Source organism: Anabas testudineus, chromosome 1 (assembly GCF_900324465.2).
Source record: "Anabas testudineus chromosome 1, fAnaTes1.2, whole genome shotgun sequence".
NCBI lineage: Eukaryota > Metazoa > Chordata > Actinopteri > Anabantiformes > Anabantidae > Anabas > Anabas testudineus.
The window spans coordinates 3427370-3451638 of NC_046610.1; the positions used below are offsets into that span (position 1 = coordinate 3427370).

A 24269-nucleotide genomic window follows, 5' to 3' on the forward strand; every position below is an offset into this window, starting at 1 on the left:
TTAAATTAAGTCGGGACAAATCTATCTCTATTTGGCTGTTGTCTATGGAGCTCTCTCAACCCAGCCCCCAGTCCCTCACCTCTCCCCTTCCTGGAGGTTCAGGCACACCATTCTTTAGCAAGGACGCGTCCCTTTCTCATCCTCTCATCCTGACTGGCTCTCCACAGAGGCTGCTACGCATGGATCTGCCGGTTGCCGATGACAACACAGTGCATTTTAACTCTACTCTCATGGCTCTGATCAGGACAGCACTGGATATAAAGATTGCTAAGGGTATGGCCCTAAAGTACTATCATCCTTTTACTCTAAGCTTTCATCTTGGTGACTTTTCTGTCTAACATTCTTGTTGGAGGCTTACTGACGTATCACTTCTCAACTTGTCTTTTTCTTTTCAACTAGAATACTTTTCTAGCAAATGCAACAAAACACATTCTGACACTAACAAATTGCTTTTTTTTTTTGTGCTGTTGCACCTCTCTTTTGGTCTGTTCCTTCTTTGCTCTGTGTTCATGTGGGTGGGGTGTTTGTGAATGGACGTATGCTTGTGTGCTGTCTGTGTGTATAAATGTTTATTGCATGTATGTTGGTGCCCTGGGTCGTGGGACTACCCAGGCGGTGCAGACAAACACCAGATGGATGCAGAGCTGAGAAAGGAGATGATGGCCATTTGGCCAAACTTGTCACAGAAGACTCTAGACCTGCTGGTTACACCGCACAAGGGTAAGTTGCAGAAAAAAGGCGCATAGTGGTGTATATGTGTCCGATCACCAACTCACCAAGAGGACAGCTTACACCAGCCAGTGTCATTCACTGCTTTGCATCTCCTGATCAGGCTACAACAGCAAAGACACATATACTGTATGTAGATATACTGTACACAAACACATGCTGTACATACTTACATACAGCCACCACTGCAATACATCTAAACAGAATTCCCCTTTTCTCACTTGATCAGTGACAAGATATGTAAAGAAATAGGCCAAGATATTGGAGATTAAAGAGTATTTCTATAGGGTTAGTGTCAAGTCATACCTCAAGTATCTTTGATAAATGCATGAGACTCAAAATAAATAATTTAAACTGCAGCAATGGTTCATCTGACGTTAGTAAAACGTTTTGATTATATGATAACATATTGAGCTAACTTGAAGTATTACCGCCTTGTTGCTGCTGACTACAGTGACATGGAAAGTAACAATCCATGGATCAACATTAGGGAGCTAGCTGGTATTAGATGGAAAATCTCAACAGGCATGTGATGCACCTCAATGGAGTGAGCAGTGTCACACACATCAGGCTATTGAAAACAATTAATTGAGCCCAATAAAAGTGAATGGTGACACGTGGGAATATGATTCCTACTCCACCTATGAACTCTGCAGGCACAATTTTACTACATCTAGGAAGGGGTTAGACATTAAATGCTAGATTCCTATATATAATTATATATATATATATATATATATATATATATATATATATAATTTCCACCAATGGCCAGGCAGTGGTTTCAAATGGAGATGGCCAATGATTCAGAATAATCAGCATTATAGATAAACATCCCACACACAAGTACATGTGTAAACTAGGTATAGCAGCACACACATGTACAGACACATGCAGATCACATCAGTAAGCAGAAACAAGCACACACGCCCACACTACTGATCTGTCCACCCATACGGTCAGTCCTGGTATCAGGGGGTGCATCCTATAGAAGATCCTCTATAGAAGTCTTTTCACTACAGGAATAATTTAGAAAATAGAAAAATATATGAAATGATTGTGATGAGTGACAATTATCAGGTAAATCTCTTTAGAACACATGAGATTATTTAAATTAGAATTGGTATGCATGTTTAGCTTTGTTTGGCTAAGTGCACGGCAGCTAATAAGGTATAGGTTCTGCACTGTCATGTATTATTGCCTAGTAATATAGTGAGCAAATAAGATATGTGGGGTCATATCTTATGAAATGCTATAATCAGTTGTAATGCTAAAAGACTTGTAGCCACGCCACTTTGAAAAGGGCACCACTCATTCAGTAAGAAAATGATTTGACAACCAAAACGAAGCTCAGTGTTTTTCTGATTTTAATGTTTATGTGTTCCATCCAAACTCTGGGGATACATGTCTGGAGTTTTTAGAAAAACACTGACCTCCTGTTTTCCACGAATCACTTGTGCTGTATTTCTTAGTGAGGTGGCTACTGAGTCATCAGCATTAATTCGATTAAGATTAAAAGTTTAATATGCTCAGATTTTGACACAGCGAATGAGAAGTGAAGCAACGAAAGAATGATATAGATATACAATCTGCCTGTGAAAAGACTATTGGCTTTGTTGTGTTAAATTGTACAGTGAAATGTTTTATTTGTCTGTCGTACACCAGCATGTGAGATCAACTCTGTTCCAATTGAAGCTCACGAGAAATGTCTGCCTTGTATGTTTTTAAGAATTGGGCCAATCAGAGTCACTGTGTGTGAGGTGGAACCTCACCTATAGGACTTAATTATGTTTGTCCCTTTAAATATGTTTCATTAATTAGTGAGTATGAAGTCTCCCCATTGCAAGCACTTATATATTATATGGTGATTACTGTCCAGATATTCTATAACTGCACTTACCTTTGTCAGCTTAAAGCAGGTACACCTGAGCCTCCTAAACCAATAACTAGTGGTTTACATCTTGATTTTAAAGCTCTGTTCTGTGCATCTGAGAGCTGAAATTGAAACAGAAATGTTCCAGCTGCTGGTGTATTCTGCATGCTATGGTGAATTATTGTGAATCTGTCAGTGGTTTGTGTTTTAATCTGTGTGTGTCCCTCGTCCCCCACTCCCATACCCCCCCAAGGCTCAGGGTCCCATCTCACTCGGGTCTAATCTTCCAGGGTAACTTGTCATTTTCTCAGCAGCCACAGACTTGACGGTGGGCAAAATCTACGCCGCCATGATGATCATGGAATACTACCGTCAGAGCAAGACGAAAAAGCTGCAGGCCCTGCGAGAGGAACAGGTAGACTCAATCCCCGAGAAAGCCAAGAATGCAAAAAAAAAAAAAATTATTTTTTTTCTTATTCTGATTCATATATATTTGTACTTATGGAAAGATCCTGAGATTAAAAGCATAAGACCAGCTTAACATTATTATTAACTCTTACAGGTACTAGAAAAACCTACTTAAGATCAGAGTGCCTCTCAGATTGCATGAATGCATACCACATGTGCCTTGACCAGTTCCGCATTGTCCCTGCTAACAGTCTTTTAGCTTTAGCAACTTCCCACTCTCTTGCAATTTTTCTTTTTCATCCAAGCAGATGGTGAATGGTTCCTTTGCAATTTTTGTTTGACTGGATGCGACCACATGGCCTTACCTTGTCCCGCGTCTTTTCCCTCCCCCATGTGCCTTTGAGATGCACTCGCCCCCACTGTCTCTGTATTTCGGGCCCATGAAAACATCTCTCCACTCATATAATACGTCCTGTTCACTCCTATTGATTTGATACTTGATCTTAAATCACAGTCCACAATTTGGGACAAACTGAGATGTGAATGGAGAGTATGTTGGGTTTTTTTTTCTTTCCCACAGTGTGACCATGCAAATTTGGCATTTGTTGGCGTGTTCCTGAATGCAGTTATCCCATTGGACTGAATGAACAGATTCACTCTCAACATCAGCAGTGCACAACGACTTTAACCAGTCTGTGTATCTGTCAGTTTGTCCAACCATAGTTACACTGTCACTTCGTTCCTTTTCTCGTTTAACGTCGTCTTTGTGTTTGTAGTGCTGTGCCACTTAACGGAAAACTCCACCTCCTACTAGTTGTGATTTAAGAATTCATGATAACTAATGTTAATTAATAAATATAACACATTATACTATAGTTTTAGTTGTTATTATAAAGTCTCTGTTAAAGAAGTTGTCAGTAACTATTTGTGCAGGCAGAAGATTATTCCAAATCTGCTGAAAATACTATAAATAAGTGGCAGTTAAAGGCTGCAAATGTATGTAAGCAAGTACATTGTTCAGTGAAAATGTTAAGACTGGCACCTCCCAATCGAAAAAAAAAAAGCAAAAGTCAATACACAATTAAAGTACTGCTTTAATACATAAACTCATAAAGTAATTGAGTAAGCAGTCTCATGTGGCAGTGCATAAGCAAGGGGTGGATTTTTCTTCAAGTTCCCGTTAATGTGCTTGTTTCTCTTCACCTCCATTCGTCCCCCTGTTTAAGTCTTGTGCATCTCAACTGTCTTGTTCAGTGTTTGTTGAGCTGTTGTTGTTTCCAGTATTTTATTTTACTGTCTGTCATTTCTCTTCTTCGCTCTGTTTTCAGAGTCTGTTGTCCTTTGTGACTGTGTTCCATGACGCCTCTGCCTTTCTGATCCGATCCCTTTACCCTTACAGGAAGAGATGAGACCTTGACTTATCCAAGTTCTCTCTGTTTGGTCAATCCAGGTTGATTGTCACCAAGTTGCTTTAACCAAGATCCATTCTCTCCAGTCTGTGTTTTCATGAATCTGTCTGTCTGCCTGTCTGACTATGGTTGGTGGGATGTTGAGTGGAGGTTCCTGTGACCAGTTGCTCCGTATGTAGTCAGTCTTGGAACCATTCATTGAATCATATGTCACTGCTGAAACATACTCCATTGAAGTCAGTGTTAGCTGTTAGTGTTCATGTTTCACCATAATCCATCTAAATGTTGTACCATGAATCTTCTCAGGATGCTGGAGCTAGCAGTACCGAGACAGACTGTCCAGAGATGAACTTGAGCCATTTTCCTCTCTACACAGAAAGTCGTGACTGGACAGGACTAGATAAACTAATGACAGGCTACAGAAGGCAGCATTTTTAAAGGATACATCCTTATGGGAGGGATGTGATGAGGAATTATACTCATAACAGCCACCAAACTGTAAATGAGCTTAGCTAATGTCAGCTTATCCAAAACCATTATACATGTTTAAATCTTTGCCATAGTAGATCTTCCCCAATAACCTGTGCAGATACCTAATGTTACTGCATATGTCAGAGCCTCCATTACTCCCTTCACCAGCCAAATTAGCTGTCTTTATATAAGAAGGTGTGGCTGGTAAATCTGAAACGTTTTTTTTATATATGCTGCAGCCAGAGATGCTTCCTGTCCAGCAGATCAGCCCTGTGTATGAGGAGGTTTGGACATGCACCTGATCTGGACAGGCTTCTATCCATCCACACTCATTGAGCCTTTAGCTTCCAGGCTGTGGAGGGACATGACGCAGGCTGCAGCAGTCATGAACCGTTGCCTTTAAGCCAGTCCTGACAGGACTCCATCACCCAGGATCCCCTTGGAGCAAAGCTGCCTGTCTTCTGACCTGTCTTATGGAAGTTGCTTTTCAATACAAATGGTTTGGGATCAGATGTCACACAACACGACATATTACTCAAAAAAAATTGTACAGATGGTGAAACAATCGTTTTTGAGTAAAATGTATTTTTCTTTACTGATATCTGGTCCATGACCTGTGATTTAAGAGCAATTTTACCTCAAATGCCTAAGGTAGAAGTTCCCTCTGTGAAACAGATCTGAAATCTGCTTTCACTCCCTGAACGTTAGGAGGAATAGAGGAAGGTTAAACATCTGACGTTCAAACAGGTCTTTTTCATACTTCAGTGTGTTTAACAGATGTCAGATCTAAAGTCTAGCAGGGAACTTTACCTTGGAAAACCACAGCCATGTGCTTGCTGATGGCGCCCCCGTGTGGGTGCATGCTGCGAGTGCATCCTGTGTTTGTGTCCTGTGTCTGCCCCCTGAGTGTGCCTGATGCCAGCCTGTAGGCCATGTCGTGTATCTCACACAGAACCGAACGCCATTAATGTTTCAGCGCATGGAGCCGCCTTCCGAGGGGACGGACGGCCAGGGGGGGCAGGGCGTCAATGGCCTCCCCAGCACCCAGCCAGACAACATCAACAGCATGTGAGTGGATATGCAAGAGACAGGAACCTGACACACTTGATCGAACCACATGAAGCAGCAGAACATATACAGTAAACACCCATTGTCGTAGTTAGTCGTGCATGTGCAGTGAGCAGTATAAGCACAAGTTGCAGATGTAGTAAACCATGGTTAGGTGTTATACATAAACTTATTCTTTTAAGTATCTTAGTTCCTATTAGTTACTAAGAACACATTTGTGTATGTGGGTGTCAGACCTCCCGAGGGTGGCATGACTGAGAGCCAGTCGTGGATGACCGCCAAGGCCCAGGAAATGTTTCAAAAGACGGGTAACTGGAGCCCTGACAGACCTTACCCAGACGATCTCCACGACAACCGACACAACCCCCAGGTATGGAGACAAACACACACGTGGGCACCATGGTAACACACCAGTTCAAGGTCGTGTCTCCAAACACGTTGGGTATGTGCTGGTCTGGTTAATTAATAATGATGTAGGACGTGTGTTCTGAGGGTGTTTGGTTTGAAAGAAATATTAGATTAAGATGCTTGTGAAAATCTCTCTCTCTGTACTGAGCTTATCGACACTACTTATTATAATATTTCATACTAATTCATCATTGGAATACTCTTTTTTTTTTTCCTAAACTGAATTTTGATGACTTTTACCCACCTCAGTGCACAGTCTTCAATAAAAACTATGTTATTCTAGTCAAAATGACTAAGATGTAAACAGTATGAAGGTGAAAGTGCTCAACTTTCTATGATTCACGTACACGTTTTATTGTAAATAACTTGGTTTCAATCCCTAAAAGTGGTTGGATGGGTGTGTAGATAAAGATGAGCTGTTTGAATCTTCGAGGACCTGGACAAAGTTGTCAGAGTCGGATCAGAGTTCAGATTGTGTCATGAAGTTTGAAGTACTGGATGTTGTTGGGATTACTTAAGTGGACTGCAGCATCCTCTGAGATCTTTCCTTCATTCAAACTGTATCTGTCTCTTTTTATTTCATCATCTTCATGTTTGGAAGTCTACATCTCCTGTTTTCTCTCAGCAGTATCATCTTTCTATTCTTGATTTATTGCTGTTTCCTGTCCCATTTTCCACTCTTCAGCCTTGTCTTGAGTCAGTGTGGACTTCTCAGATGTGTTTTGTGATCTTCACCTTTTCCTCCTCACTGTTGCTAACGTTCACTTGTCTGTCGGGATGTTATCTCATATCAGCGACTCATCTCTTTCTTCGGTCCTATTCTGATGTACGGTAAAGATTGAAATCTTTTTGCCTTGGTATTTGGATCCTTTGGTTGCAAGATTAGTTCCCACTGTTTCACCTAGACGTCTATAGAACTATATTCTTCTGAATGTTTTTGTTCACGGAAATTTGCTGAACTTAGCTTAGTGAGTGTCTACTTAAACTGCTTTAAGGATGAAATGTGGAGTTGCTAGCAGACAGGGATGCAAAGACGTCACATTTTTGCAACCTTATGTTCTTTGTTCTTCAATCGTTTGACAATTTGCTCGTCGCCATCATTGGTGGTTTTTTTTCCTGCATAAGCATTGTGGTTTACTCAAGTACAACTAAACCTCCTCTCTGCTCCTCTATGCTTTGAGTGTCTGTTAGAAACTCGCCCCCCAGGCTAATAACTGCAATAGAAGAGAGAACCATAGAATATAGAGATCAGAGTTTGATCTGCTTCATTTTGACTGATCCCAATGTGTGAAGTATGCCGACTGGCCCCATTACTTATCCTTATGATGGCTTTGGGACATTTCTTGGCTTTGCATAAATGAAAACTTGATTTATTTCTGAAAATGAAAAGAAATACAAACAAAAGACAAGAAACATAATAAACAGTCTTGATACCTCATTTAGTTTATTTCCAGTCCCCCACCACAGCATGTCAGTTACTCCATCCCTCATTAGTCAGTGGCACCTCCCTCAGCAGACGGTGGTCACGCCCCCTCTTGTTGTGTTTTTACAGACGGTAGAGATGAGGGAAATGGGGCGGGACGGGTACTCCGACACTGAGCCCTATCACCCAATGGATGGGCACGGGCGGACCCTCTCCATGCCCCGCCTCTCTGCAGACAACCAAGTGAGCACCTTCATCCCACCCATCACCCATCACACCATCAATATACGTGTTGACAGTGAGGGCAGATGAAGTGAAATAAAAAAAGTCTCTCCTTGCTTCCTAAAAAGAGAACAGAGCATGATGCAGACTAAACAAAAGTAATAGTTTTATCTCTTATAGGATTCTATATTCTATAACATGGTTCAGGATGTGATATTAAGCAGGGAGATTCTTACAGAATCACTTCCTTCTGTCTGATTACCTTGTTTGTCTTCCCTCGCTCTTTTCCCTCAGCCCTCATTCCCTCACTATCACACTCCACTCCTCCAGCAGCTCACTTTAGAGCGACACGTGTGCCAGCGCTGGATGAGTGTCCTAGATATATATATATATATATATATACAAATATATATCTAGAAAACCTACAGTTGAGAATATTTTATTCCCTCCAACCATATCCCGTTCCCTACTGCATTTCCATTAAATCCTTCTATCCTGTGGAAACTGTGGCCAGAGGTGGCGTCTCCTTCAGCAATGATCATACAGGACTCATTACACGGACATAGACATAAATGCAAATGCACATGGTGTTTAAACAAAAGGCATCTAAGCTGTAGGTTGACTAAAGCCTGTGTATGTGAGAGAGTGAGAGAGAAGCAAACAGGGACTGGAGTGAAGTTAACTGCAGATGATGTGTAGACATGTATCAACTGTCAAAGTATAAGGGACATTATTAGAAAACAAATTCCTAATTGAATTATTCTGCAAATCTATTGCAGCAAACTCTTATAAGCACAAAATTCAGATTTTTTTTTTGCACACTGCTATTTTCACACATCTTTCCATCTTTAGCAGATTCTCAGTACTTGAGAATAGGAGGTGTGATTCCCAACAATATTCACAGCTCTTAACAGGACATGCTCACATCACAGTGGTAAAGCTATTTTAAATATAAAATATAAACGTGAAATGTCATCTGATTCTTGTTGCTATGCTTTAATTTTAAGCTTGTAAGAAAGAGATACACATTTTAAAAAGTGCTGTTTGATATTTCATCCACTTGCTTACGGTTCTCTTTAGGGAAAATAAACAATAAGATGCCAAAAGGAAAACTTCCTTTTAACTCTATTTCAACCCATTAAAAACATTCGATTTTACTAAGGAAGCCTCTGGCTGCAGTTGCACACACACTCGCATACACTTTTACTTTATAAACACATGCATGACCCCCCACCCCCCCCAACATGTCACTGCATTAAGTCATGTTGATCTCACTTTGGTATGTTGGTTACTCTATTAAGTGTTTCTGTGTGAGCAGTAAAAAATAGTAGGAGAGTACATACGTACGAGGACTGTGGCTGTGGACACACAGTTTGCAGCATATGATGAGAGAAGAGAAGGTGTTAGTTTGATTTCTAGTATATTTTAGTGCCAGTCAATGATGATCTAACGCCTGAAACTAAAATCTATTAGATGTTATAACACATTTAGGTTTATAGTAACTTGTTCTCAAATTAAAGATGATAATTTTGTGCTGTGTTTATTATGGTGGACAAACTTGTGTCCCGCTCTTTATGTTGGGCCTGTTCCATCCATTTGATCTTCCATGTCCATTAGAATAAACATAACACTGCAGAGTTTGGTGCCTGTAGTTTGAAACACTTCTTTTCCTCTAATAGTAGCCTGGGAACACACACTGTTCTTATGATATAACTAGAGAGAAACGTAGCCGATCGTGGAAGAGTAGACAATGTCCCGTGTGCGTCTGTATGCGTGTTGCATATATAGTATATGTGTGTGTGTCTGTACACTGTTACTTACTGTCTTCTAACACTGCTCTGCCTTACAGAGAGTTCATGCTGTTTCGGTAAGTGTGTGTATGTTTGTGTGTGTGTGTATGTTTGTGTGTGTGTGTGTGTGTGTGTGTGTGTGTGTGTGTGTGTGTGTGCGCGCAGACCTAAATTAACTGGGTTTTCTCTCTTTCTCCTGTCTCCTCTCTCTGTCCCTCTATATCACTTCCTTTCATATGGTTTACATGTATCTGTACTCACTTTTTCATCTTCCCCTTCCTTTTACTTTTTCAATGTCATGTGTTTCTTCTCTATTTTTTTCTCTTCTCTTTCCCAAATTATAACTCGTCTCCTCAAACTAATCTCATAATCCATCTTCTCCTTCTTGTTTCTCAATGCATCTGCTCATTTATTAATTTCTATCTCTTTCTCTATCTCTGCCTCTGTTCTTCTTTGGTCCTGGTGGCTATGTTACGTCTGGTGTATGCTGTGTGTGTGTGTGTTTGTGTGTGTGTATGCTCTGTTGTGTGTGTGTGTGTGTGTGTGTGTGTGTGTGTGTGTGTGTGTGTGTGTGTGTGTGTGTGTGTGTGTGTGTGTGTGTGTATGCACACCACTCTGCTCTGCTCTACGTATCATCTCTGTGTTTGCCTGCTCTGCAGCGGAGGAGACACAGGCCTCGCGGAAATAACCTCAGTGTATGTACCTCTCTCTCTCTCTCTCTCTCTCTCTCTCTCTCTCTCTCTCTCTCTCTCTCTCTCTCTCTCTCTCTCTCTCTCGTCTTCTGTCTTTCTGTAGTTATTTTTGAACTGGATCGGCACCAGACTGCAGTTTGCTGGTTGTTGTTGGGTTGGTTTTAACTGCAGTAGGACGGTTCAGGTGGTCTTAGCTGGTCTGTCAGTCGCTAATTGAGTGTCTGGCAGCCTTTCTAAAATACCATCCAATATTGGAGCATCTTAAAGTTACAATACTCTGGGTTTTCATTATATTAAACCCAAATTTTCATACTAATGAACAGCAATTCAGTGTGAACTCTTGCTCACTGGAGAAAGAGAACAGAAAGAACTCTTACTTCACCTCAAAAGATCCCAGGCTAAACTTTTCAGCTTTGTGTTTCCACTTCTGCACACTCAGCAGTCTCACTCCCGATTTTCCAAAACCTGTAAGAAATCGACTGACATGTATGACATTAAAAAGAGGAGTGAACACTGCAGGTGGTGGGATTTAAGTCCACCAGAGAACAAATGCAGATTTTAGGAAAATGCCAAACAAAATAATTTTTTTCCCTTTGTATTCATTGATTTACTCAATACGTAGTTTAGTAGCCTAGTGTGACCGTGATGAAACGGCTTGAAAGCTGATTTAATGTGCGATGTTCTGTGTTTTCTTCAACCCAAACAAGACACCATCTGAGTTGTGTTGCTGCAGAGAATCCCACCCACTTAGGCTGTAGTCGATTTTAAAATCAACCACAGCCTAATTGTTATTATTCAGATCTCCTCAGATTAGCTCTTTCTTTTTTAACCTTCCAATCCTATCCAGCTCTTCCTTGAGCCGTCTTTCCTTCTCTTTCTCCTCGTTCTTGCTTTCCTTCTCTCCCATGTCTGTTTGTGTTGAGGTTGCTCTGCCCTCCATTGTTTGTTTTCTGTAATCAGTTTCCCAAGAGTTTGCTTGTATGCCGCTGTGTGTGTGTGTGTGTGTGTGTGTGTCTGTCTGTGTTTGTATGGCTGTTTGTACTGTATGTGAGGACCAGCGTGAATTTTTAACCATTGGAGAGAGGACATTTTTACAAAATGAAGACATTTTAGCTGGTCCTCACAATGAGAAGGGTGTTTAAAGAGCAATTTTGGGGTTAAGAGTTAAGTTTTGGTTAGGGTTAGGGTAACGTTTAGGGTGAGGCAGTTAGTTGTGATGGTTAGGGTTAGGCAGTACATGTGATAAATACAAAATTGAAACAGAGTAGATTAGCATGGCCTACGTAAGGGGCTAGGAAATGCATTATGTCAATGAGTGTCCTCACACTGACTGCCATACAAAAGTGTGTGTGGGTGTGTGTGGGTGTGTGTGTGTGTGTGTGTGTGTGTGTGTGTGTGTGTGTGTGTGTGTGTGTGTGTGTGTGTGTGTGGTACATGTATCTTTGCATCTGTTGCATTGCTGCAGAACTGGGGCCGAACAGTGAATGACAAAAGCATGGACTGGCCTGATGTGCTACTGTTGGCCTGTGCAGGGCATTGGCAACGCACCGGCATGTCGTTAGTCATGCATGATGCGGCAGAGCTGAGTCTGACCATGGATGTGATGGAGAGGAAGTGCTGTATAAATATAAGAGTGTTGCTGTCATTGAGTAGTCTGAAAGGTGAAAAAGCAGAATGGAGCCACTTATAGCAGCTGTGTCATCTTCAATATTTGGACATTGTTTGTAACTTGTCAATGCACAATTTCTTTGAAAAACTTCTAATTGTCTGGAAATGTATGCAAAGAAACAGAAACAGTATTAGTAATATGAGTGTGAGCATTCATGAGAAGTAGTATTTCTTTTCATTTGGGATAAATAAACGACTCTATTTAGTGTAATTAACAGTAGTTTTATAACTTCTGTTTTGTAGATGTAGTCTGTTTAGTATTCATACAAACCCAAATAAGGCAAATGGAGATTCCTAAAATCCTCTCATTAACTTTAACTTGAGATCACAACCCAAGTAGTCATTTCTAGTTTTCACAAAAAGCTGTGTAAAGTCCTTAGTTACAACACATAAAATAGGGGTCGGGGTGGAGGGCTTGTAGTCAACATAAATGTTGAAAAGAAACATACATGTGTCAAAATAGACACCCAGAAAAAGTGGAAGGTAACACATGCTTTCATTCTGTGTGTGTGTGTTTGTGGAAACATATTAATAGTACACATGTAGTATTGTGGTACCTGCGATACACAGGGCGTGCATGGCTTGTGTCAGGCTGCTCCGAGTATGTGTGTGTGTGTGTGTGTGTTAGTGTGTGTGTGTAGGCCAGGAAGTTGAATCTTCCCGTGCTCATCTGAGACTTTGTCCGGGCTGCTGCTTGCAGACTGACATGTGCTTGATCATCAGGCTGATGTGAAACTTACTCTAGGGTTCGAAGTATCAGCAGGGTTCTGTCCTGGTCACAACAATCTGATCCAAACCCAGCAGGAAACACATGCCAGACAGGTTCCAGGAAACATTATGTTCTTATTACGTCGTTGAGCTAAACTGGAGCGAGTTTGATGTCCAGCTTGCTCTGAATCACTGTTGTACCTGATGTTGTTTGAATTGTCTTAATGCAAAAGCATAGTTACATGTATGTGATATATAAGCAAAACAGATACCTGTGCATATTAATTAGGAAGGTGTGAAAATATTTCTATTTAATATACAGAACAGAAGTAAATATTTAACTTGCTCCCCATTGTTTTTCAATTCAATTTCAGTTAAATTTTATTCGTATAGCGCCAAATCACAACAATTTCATCTCAAGGCACTTTACAGTGTTTAAGGTTTAGGACCTTACAAAATATAACTGTGAACAGAGAAAACCCAACAATCCAACTAGAGCAGCACTAGGAGACAGTAGAGAAGAAAGACTCCCTTCAGAGGAAGAAACCTCCAGCAGATCCAGGCTCAGGGTGGGCGGCCATCTGCCCCGACTGATTGGGGTGAGTGGAAAGAGGAGAGAGAGAAAAGAACAGCAGCAAAAACACTGGACAGGTTGGTAGAACCAGTAACTGGACTCTGGAGATATACAGCTCCAAGGCTGAGGAGAACAGAGAGGAGGAAACACAACTACAAGAGAGAAAAAAGACAAAATTATTGACATACAATGTTGGCATTTGAATGGACAGAGGACAGGAGCTCGTGTATCAGTAGAGGTCCCCCAGCAGACTAACCTATAGCAGCAGAACTAACTTACATTTGTGAAATCCAAGAAGGCCCAGAGTGAACACCTTGCTGCACTGATGTGACCATCACAAATCAACAAATTTAAACATTATTATCAACATGCAAACCTTTGTCCCATGACAGATTTCGACATAGAATAATCAACCTGTAGGATTTTCCTGTTGGGTTCTTGCAGAGCATTTTGACCAGACCATTTGAAGCTGATGGAATGTCAGTTTACCATAACTATGTACATGGCTGCCATGTTTCCTTTATGCCATACTCAGTGTTGAGAAATACTTAAAACAGACCAACTAAATGTTTTGGGACAAACAATGAAGTAACATTGTATAAATTTGACATTTGTATGATGCCTGCAATAAGAAATAAAATGGTAATGTACAAAGATTATGTTAATCCAAGGGTTAGAATAGCAACAAACTGCCAGTGATTACCTCCAAGATACAATTCTTTAACTACTTCTACTACAATTAGTTTTTGTAACTAAGTAATGTGCATTTTTTAATATATCAGGTTTGAAAAGGATATTCCAACCTGAGTATGACTTTAATTAAATATGGACGCCATGTAGAAGGGTTTAAAAGGCTCCTGTGCACTGTGCATGTGAGGCATGGTTTCTATAGTGCTCCTTGATGCTTGCTCTCTGCCTCTCTGGCCCTTTCATCTCTTCCTGTCAAATTACCTCTCTGTGTTTCATTCCTCCATGTTTTGGTGGAGAAGCATGGTATCACATGTGCTTGTCTAAGTTAGGGATTCTAGGTGCTATGTGTTAAAATCAAGCTACATGAATACAAACACTGTTAGACGACTAACCAGTACTCATAAATCATTAGTTTCAGATTAGATGTGCAGAACAGCATAGCAGCCAAAATGTTCATATTACAACCAAATGCAATCTGTGAAAACCTGGATTGACCCAGTGCAGTTACCCACGGCCCGCTAAACCCAGGAATTATCAGTATTATTGTTTGACCAGAGTCAGATATTGAACATACAGGAAAACACAGTGATTAACCTTAAACCACATGTAGTAGTGTCATACACTCAGTAAAAGTCAGCTACGTCACTGTGGTCCTTCTAGCAGCTGAGGATGGACTCCACCAGTTAGGATGCATTCAGTCTCACCTATTTTCTCCTCTCTTTCTTTCTCTTTCCCCCACTATTTTTTTCCTCTTTTCTCCCTCACTTATTATCTTGTCACTTTCTCTCCTACTGCATGTTCTCCCAATCTATCTGTCCTTCTCCCCTTTTCTGTTTATTTCTCCGCTCTCTCCTTAATCCTCACAGACCATCACCGACACGAGTCCAATGCGTCGCTCCACCTCCAGCCTGGTCCATGGCCGTACAGGTCGGGGTGTAAGGTTGGACGATTACTCCCTGGAGAGGGTGGTGTCTGAGGAGGGGAGACATGGAGGAGGACGCAGACATAGGGACAGGAGTCATCGTACGTCACAGCGCTCCCTGACCAGATACACCGACGCAGACACAGGTGTGCCACTCACAGTGGTCAAACACTGTATATTTTACATTTAATTTTTCAAAGTGTTAATTGTTAGGAGGCTCAACTCTGCTAGGATTAACACTAAGCCTGCACACTCACATTCTAAATTGTAGAAGTCTAAAAATACCCTGGAAAGTTGAGTGTGACATGCATAAAAACAACGAATAGCTTGTCCTTTAGCACATTAGCATCATGCATCACTAAAATGTTAGGTGATGCTACCAGTGGGATTGTAAAGTTCTCCGGTTATTCAGGTCCTGCAGCGTGGCATTAAGCTTTTATTAGCAAAGACATTTTCAGTTGGATTCAGGAATTGGTTCATCTTTCTAATGCTGAGCAACAGCACTGTCAGCACAAGTAGCTGTTATATGATTTTCTAAGTTACTGGGCATCAACTGATAAGGAAAACATATCCTTAACAGAATCAGCAGCAATATTTCTGTAGAGAATTGATGAAGTATGACACATGTTGCATATTTACATATCTCTAAATTTACAAGAAACACACCAGGATTAGAAATGTAATAAAGGTAAAACATTGCCATAGTGTCCTTAATGCAGTAGTAAAATGAAATACTGAATGCAGTGTTGGCTGTGCAATATGGTAAAGGGTGATTTAGTATCAGAAGTTGAGGCAGTTAAGAGTAATATGTGCATTTATTGAGCTGCTGTAAGAGTAGAGAGTTGTCATCATAATCACTAGATTTTATGCAAGTCAAGTCTTGGTACAAAGAAGTCCTTAAAAAGAACATTGCACAAGCAGATAGCCCACTTCATCACTAATTGCAAGTGCAAATTGCATGCTTCAGCTGTAAAACTAATCCAACAAGGCTAGCACAGTTAAACTCTAAATCCTCTTTATAATTGGAGTGCTCTCTAATCTGATTGAGAATCCTTAACTCTGCTTCTCAGACTCTAAAGTTATGATGCTGCGATGATGTAATGGTGATTTAAATTACTTTGCTCCACATGTGACTGCCCAGGTGTGGTGGATTTTTTTTTTTTTTTTATTATTTCCTTTTTACTCTGTTATTTTAATTGTTTTAGCTCGTTTCCATGTAAATTACTTTTCACTTGCCTTTCCCATGAGAATTTATTTTCCTGGGTAGCTTATCTCTTGGCTCAGTAATGAATGTTTTATAATTTGCAAATGTAAAGTGAGACATGTCCTTGCTAGGCCTAGGTACAGATCTCAGCACCACCACGCAGTCAGGTGACTTGCCGCCTAAGGAGCGTGAGCGAGATCGCGGCCGAACTAAGGACCGTCGTCACCACCATCACCATCATCACCACCACAGCTCCATGGACAAGGAGCGTTATGGTCCTGAGCGCCACGACTACCCCCACAGACATCCACATGATCGCCACTGGTCCCGGTCACCCAGTGAGGGACCAGATGGACGAGGTCACAGACAGGTGGGCTCCAAAAACACCAAAGTAAATGCCAAAAGTCATAGAATATGAGGGATCATTTCCCAATACTAACTCCCTATTGTTTTTCCTGTTTCATCTTCTTAATTTCCATATGTGTAGACCCCTTTATGAAAACCTTTTTACTCAGTACAGGATGGATAAAACCCTTACAGCAATATGGATGTTTCAGTGCTTACAAATAGTAATTCTCAGTCTGGTTGACACAGCAGGGTTGATTTTTGCATTTCATTAGGAATGGTTGGTTTAATATTGATTATTCCTAACCGCTGCCTTTTGCACCCAAGACAACAAACAACTGCTCTTTTATCCAATAAGAGTTCACACAGTTATTTCACATACACCTACTTATGGATATCAATCTCTCTTTTTTGTGTTATGCTTTTTTCTTTGTCACTGTTTCTCTCTCTGTCCATTTTCTTCAATGTGATGTGTGGCTTCTTGTTGTCAATTTTTTGCCTCATCACTGTTTTTGAATGATTTTTCAACAATCTATCTATCTATCTATCTATCTATCTATCTATCTATCTATCTATCTATCTATCTATCAATTTACCACCTCTCTGCTCTATTCTGGTCTCTGTTGTTGTGGTGCGTTTTGATTTTCCTTGTTTACATTTTGCTGTAGGGCAGTAGTTCGGTGAGCGGCAGCCCGGTCCCTTCCACCTCGGGGACCAGCACTCCACGGAGAGGCCGTCGGCAGCTGCCCCAGACCCCTGCCGTCCCCCGTCCGCATGTCACCTACTCCCCCACTGTCCGCAAACCTAGCTATGGCCCTCCAGGGCCAGGGCGCCTGCGCTCACCCTCCCCTCGACACTTCTCCCCACCAGACCATGAAAGAGGCTACCACCACCGGCCCCCATCACGCCAAGCCTCTCCCCACCACGGTGGCTCCTCTTCACGGCACGGTTCGCCGCGTTCCCCTAGACACCAGTCCCCACGGTCACCTCTCCATGGCTCACCTAGATCCCCTCACCGAGGCCGCTGGAGTGGGCCTCCGCCTAGGGACAGCCTGGAGGGTGATGGGCCCTTCTACGAGCGTGACTACGAGTACGAAAGGCACCATGAGCCCCCTGCCTATGAGCAGAGCCTCTCCCATGGCAACCCACATCCACATGCGGGAAATCCTCACCCACACCCGCGCTCACCTAGGACTGCCCGCCATGGGCCCCCTCCTCCCCCTCACCCACATCCACGTAGGGTGCCCAATGGCTACCGCTCATCCTCACCTTCCCCGCATCGGAGGGGACCACCTGGGGCACCCCCTCATCCCCACCACCGCCCCCCTCATGCCAGAGGGCCTCGCAAGGGCCTGCATGAACCTTATAGTGAAACGGATGAGGATGACTGGTGCTAGCAACCACAGGGAGCGAAAGGGGTAAGGGCAGGAGAGGAGAAGAAGAACAGCAGCAGCCAGTGCTCTGGCCTTGGATACATAGACTTTTAATAAAGCAGGTTTGGTGTAAATGTTTGGGGGGTTGGATGACCTCCACACCCCCTACCTTCACCCCTTGGACTCAGAAGTCAGAGAAAGGGGCGGAGGGGAGGGGGTGATGGTGCTGCAAATAGATTTTTACACATTTTGTGTAAGACTCAAATTGGTGACAGAGCAGCCTACGGATAAATGAAAAAGAGACCGCTAAGGCAACAAGGGCGAGACCTGGGCACAGTTTACCTCCACCTCTCTGTCTCAGAACTACACTTCCCAGTATTCTCTGCTTGACCAGCAAGGCCAGGCCACAGAAGGAAGAAAGAAATGTGGGAACAAGGGAGGGAGGAGCATGCCGTTGTATAAACAGCGAATGGTGACTGCAGTTTACAACGCACTTATCTCAGACTGGCACGCAATTGGTTGGTTTTGTCCGATGTCCGCTGCCTGTCACTGGCCAGTTTGCTAATTTAAAAAGCCTGGAAATGAGCAAGAACATGGAGTCTACTGCTTTGACTCAGCTCCTTGATATGTTTAAAGAAAAATAAATCAACAAAAAGCCAGGACCCCCTAACCCTCACATGCCAAGCTATGCCTCCAGAAAATCTAACTTGAACAATGAAGAATAAGATGAAACTTTACATGACAAACAATGAAAAGAAAAAAAGGGAGAACAACCACTTTATCTTTAACCTTTTTCCTTTCCGAGGGACAGAACCAGGAAGCTCCGCCTATACTGCAAAAACCAGCCAATCTCAGCGCTGGCTGATATTTGATGAGTTTTATCATCTCTGTTTACTGTTAAAGACTCACCTAATGCTGACAGAACTGGTGTGACATCACTTCCTGTCCGGTGTTGGCGTTAACGGGGGGACGGGGCAGAGTGTGGGCTCACTTCCTGTTTGAGTGCACTATGGCGGGGTGGGCTCAGATACCTAGAGAAGGCAGTCGGACACTAGTCTAGCCCTTTCCTCCTTGGTTGCTTGTCCCAACACACAGCGAAAGATGACCTGACAGGAAATTATATCACGCGGTTGAATGGGGCGGAGGAGAGGAAAGGAGGGATGGGGAAAAAGACTAATTTCTTCAGTATTTCTTCTATCGATTACTTCTCCTTCTTGTTCTTCTTCGGACATTGGAGCTTGGTTCTTCTGTTGCATTCGCTCAGCCTCCTTTGATCTTTTTCGGAGTCCAAAATTTGATGGAAACCTGCATGATTGATTAAATACATACTAGAGAGGAAATCTAACTGGTGTGGGTGGGACCTGGGGGCTTTATAGGAAACTTTGCATTTAGGTTTACAAAAGAAGTTCTCTTCTTTCAGACTCCTCTCTCTCTCTCATGTCTTCTTTTTTTTACCCAAAACAGGCTTTAACAGTTGGCTCTTTTGTTTCAGTTTTCTGCCGATATGGTTCAAAAGCTCTGTTTCTACAACCTGCTGAAAGACAGGGAATACTGCAGGCTCACATTAAAAAGTTCCTGTCCTTGAGAAACAAGAGGGAGAAAGAGTGGAGAGAAGCGGACTTCTACCACACTTGATTTATTATTGTTAATGATGATAGTCTTATGAATAATGATATCAATGTCAATGCAAAATGATGATGATGATGATGATGATGATGACAATACTGATGATGATGGATTGATTGATTGATTGATAGAACTGTTGCTGTAGATTTGTTGTCATGTTATTTGGAGTTCAAGTATGCTATGTCCATCTTGTTTACATACGTTATGTTTTTATTCCCCCATTCAATGACGTTTACCGGGTTCCTGATGCCTTCCTGCAACATTTTGGGGCAATGACGGCTTGGGAACATTCACCTAACAGTGTTGCGTGTTGTAACGCAACGCTTTAAGATACACTCTCTCTTCAAAATAGTGGAGGTCAGGGGAGTCTCAGTACCTGATTTGCAGCGATTCATGGGCTAAGTAATCTTGTCAAGCCAACCCAAAGATCAAGAATTCATGTTCAGACTGAGCGTTAGACTAGTTTATTGAGATTGAAGAAGACTTTTTCTGCATTTTAAACTGCAGATGACGAGTTCTACCAAGGTTGAATTCTTCCACTTTTCCCTCCATTTGGCATTTTTTAATAACAGTTTTTTAGATCGATTGCCTACCGTGACAGCACAGTGTTGGTGGTACAGTGTTGTTGTTAGTCAGTATTAGGTGGTGTTTTTCTCTCTTTTTTGCCACCACTGGACACTTATCAGAACACATTGTCCGTCCTGCCTATCCCCTCTAAAGGACAGCCTCCAGGCTTCATCCTGGTTTCTAGACCTTGAGTGGAACCTCCTCTTAGACCTGTTTGTTGTATCTTTGTCAGATATATAGCTGAAGTTTGGTCCTAATCAGGAAATGTAGGATGTAGCCTGGGGAATGCCATATTTTATCGGTCCATTCTTCTGTCTGCCTGTCTGTGCCAATGCTGACTCCCCCAACCCCTTCTCTCAGGTCTAGATAACCAGAGAACAGTCACTAAAACACCAATACAAACGTGAGGTTGTAGCAAAGCTGAATCCTCCTCTGCCAAAACACACTTCAGTATCCATCAACTTCTCTTTCCTCATCTAGCTCTCTTTCTTTTTCTATACATTTGCTTTAACGTCTGTCCTTTCAGCTTGCCAGAGTGTAAGGCTGAAGACACGAAAGGCATTACAAGACAGAAACACTCTACACTAATAATTTCATCCTTATTGTTTATGAGGGACGACAATTATTGAATAATCAATAACTCTAGGACAAAATGACAAAGTATAGATTAATATAGATGATAACCTACGGATAAATCTAGCTATAATATAGTAGATGTAGTTATAGATAAGAGAGTATAATTAGAATACCAGATATTTATTTATTTTGCATACCGTTTATGCTCACGACACGGTCGATGATCTAGCTACTCTTGAAACCTTGCACTGTTTTCTTCGCAGTCGCAGAAGCCAGAAAGCAAACCCCAGTCCACGTCTTTTGACTCTATGCAGATCTCATAAGCATCCTCATCGTATTTTTCCGGAGGAGAAACTGCAATGCTGTGGTACTGTAAAACAGATTAATGAAACAGGAATGCACGGAGAAAATGTGAAGCTCGACACCACTTTTGCACACGTCACTTGACACATACCCAGAGTGAAACCCCTTTCTTCCATGTACCTCTGTCGCTGTCTTTCCCCCCCCACTGCACTAGCTGATCGCTTTTCCCTCTCCATCTTTCTCTCCTCTCCTGAGGTGTGTTGCCTCTAGGCCTAGTAGTTGAGCATAGCGTAGTGAAAATGGGGATGGGGGGGGTTGTTTTTGTTGATTGTTTGGCGGGAGTCGAGGGGTGCAAACCCATACCCCTCTGCCTTCACTTCCCTTCTTGAGAAGTTACAGCAGGCGGGGACACTTCCCCAACCCCTACAGAGCCACAGTGCCTTCTGTATCAGACTCACATTCATCACCCTCCAGTCTCCTCACCCTTAGCCGCTCCCAGCCATCCCCCCCTTACCCTCTGTAGTAGACAAGATGAAACACACTGCGCCTTAAAAGTCGAGTCCGGTCGGCTCCCATGCTAGCATAGAAACAAAACAGGAAGAGCAGTGATTTTGAGACTGGGCCAGGCTGAGGAAATAGCCAAGAGGCTAGACTTGAATTGAGTATAAGTAATTGAGTATCGCACCCGATATGGTCTTAATCTCTTAGAAGTCCCATTCTCACTTACACAATTTTTTGTAAACGTTACCAAAAACCAAAAGACATCCACAGAGATGGAGAGTGGTTTTATCTCGAAAGGACTCCTATTATCAGATGTTTTGAACAAGCTAGCCCTCTTGGCTTCACCGCCCTGTTAGGTGTGGCACAATGGCGCCATTTTGTGTCCATCCCAAGATGTCCTGGGTCCAGTTTCAGGCGGTGTACTGAGAGGTTTACAGAGGTGCAAAGCAGTTTGCTTACTTCTCAGGTCCCTCTAGAGTTAGGTAGCTAGGTAGTTAGAAATCAAAAGGAAGAGTCGGCTACAAAACAAGCAGGCATCCGATTGGGTTTTATGGTTTTACCTGGCATGGCATCAGGCATTGTAGTGTCTGACACACACACCTTCCTTTCATTAACCTACATTACATTATATACCCCTCACCTGCCCATTAACATCCTGCCAATGCACACTCAACACCAAGCGTGTTGATGGAAAGGCAGGACAATCGCGCCTCCATCTTGGCTCCACAACACCACTCGCTTGTCCAAAATTGTAACAGCAGATCCAAAATGGCCAACACACAACACTGCCCGTGTGTGGAGGCATGTTGTGTGTGTTTCCTGAGGAAAAAAATACCATTCTTGGAAACAAAAGGGAGCATCTGATTTTTATTTGTTTCTGTTGTGTCACAGGTTTTATTTTTGAACAGTAATGAGGGGATTGTAAAGTTTTTTGCAAGTCAGTCATCACTTCTCTCCACATCAACTCTCTGTGTCTTCACCTCCGGCTTCTGTCATCCATCAGTCCTTATCTTCTAACTAATGTTGTTTTTTTCGTTTATGCTTCGTTCTGGGACGAAGGGAAAACTAACAAACGCACCGATCCATCCTCTCAGTCGGCTGTGAAATTGTGTCAGTGGGTCAATTGTGAGGCAACGTGTCAACAAAAACACGATAAGGGCTCTCTTTAAAAAAAAAAAAAAAAAAAAAACTACACAGTGGGTTTTTATGTACAGTAGTGCTGCCAAAAGTTGTGCTTATGTAGCTGAAGCCACGCCGTGGTCTCCCCTTTGTATAGCACTAGCTGTGTGCATGCGTGTGTGTAGGGGGGTCAAGAGCAAGGTGGGCAGGGAGGGGTGGGAGGGTCTAAAGGCGATAAGAGAGGTATTTTAATGATGTAGGGGTTCTGTTCAGGGTAACAGGTGGGAGTTCGGGGCGGGCGGGGCAGCAGCAGAGGTCATAGTGATGTTAACACACAATTTCACAATGGCACTGGACCACTTTTCGGACTCATCCTCATGCTCAGAAGCCATTTTGTCACCCTCACCCAGCCCACATTCGGACGCAGTGTGAGGGGGCCAGGGCTGCTGCTGCAACCGGGAAACATTTATTGTGTGTGTGTGTGTGTGTGTGTGTGTGTGGATGTCTGCAAGAGTGTTTTAGGAGTGTGTACAGGTGTGTGCAAGTGCTTTCCATTATGTGTGGGAATGAGGTTTGGGCTGAAACTAATCATTGTATGATTGAGTAATTTATTTTTATTGATTCGTTTTGTAGTCCATAAAATGCTTCATATCTTTTGTCGTTATATTATCTGTTGAGCTAAATCAGCATAATTACATGAATGTGTTTGAAATATTAAGATAATAACATAAATTTAACTTAAGTAGAACTTAATTTTTCTTGAAGGATTTTGTGTGTTTACTAATAGAATCAATTACTAATGAAGTATAATGAAGCATAAAAATGAAATAGCTTGGAAAGAAGAGTACAAATGCAGGATAGTAGTCGGTGTTAAATAAGATTATATAATGCAAAAAATGTTTAACAATGACAGCTTACTTTAAACTTGTTTCCCCAAAAACAAACTGATTTTCTATTTACAGTCATATTAAACAAAGAAAAGTAGTAAATTCTCACATCTGAGAAGCTCCAACCACAGAATGATTTTATTCTTTACGTTACATTTATTATTATGAAATGATTTTCTCTCATTTGACTCTCACTTAATCAGCCTTTTTTCTGAGTGTATGGGTGTGTGTGCATCTAAGAGGACCATGTGTGAGTGAGTGAACATGCCTATGTATGTCACTATACAGCGTGTGCGTGTGTGTGTGTGTGTGTGTGTGTGTGCGTGTGTGTGTGCACGTGTCCTGACACCATCAGCTACAGTAGGTAACCCTCAGTGCCTTACACTGTACAGGACACGATGATTTCTCCACCTGAGACATCACAGCGCACGCATTTAAGATTTTAATGTCCTCGTCGCCATCTTCACCTCCCCTCCCTCACCCACTCCTCACCCTTGCTTAGTTCCAGCCTGAATCAGTGAGGATGGTGGTGAAGGGTGTGACCCAGACTATTACGTTCTCACCTGTTCCCTCTCTGTCTCCCATGCCATCTGTTGTATATTTTGGCTCTGTAATTTTTGTGTATATAATCCATAAAGTTTCTGAAAAACTCATTGTGTTCATGTGATGTGCTTTAATTCTCGCTGTGTTTCATTCTTCTTTCCTCTCATCTT

At 42.1% G+C, this 24269-nt stretch overlaps 1 protein-coding gene across 1 annotated transcript in view; it reads left to right on the forward strand.

The window, feature by feature from the left end:
- The window catches only part of cacna1ab (calcium channel, voltage-dependent, P/Q type, alpha 1A subunit, b), a 75620-nt gene extending 52751 nt beyond the window's left edge, over window positions 1–22869 (forward strand). The window contains exons 39-46 of the mRNA XM_026360441.1: window positions 168–273; window positions 613–720; window positions 2914–3017; window positions 5843–5958; window positions 6193–6328; window positions 15000–15201; window positions 16391–16629; window positions 17273–22869. Coding sequence (XP_026216226.1) covers window positions 168–273; window positions 613–720; window positions 2914–3017; window positions 5843–5958; window positions 6193–6328; window positions 15000–15201; window positions 16391–16629; window positions 17273–18001 — 1740 coding nt within the window. The 3' untranslated portion in view covers window positions 18002–22869. The remainder of the gene's footprint in view (window positions 1–167; window positions 274–612; window positions 721–2913; window positions 3018–5842; window positions 5959–6192; window positions 6329–14999; window positions 15202–16390; window positions 16630–17272) is intronic.
- The last annotated feature ends 1400 nt before the right edge of the window (window positions 22870–24269 follow it).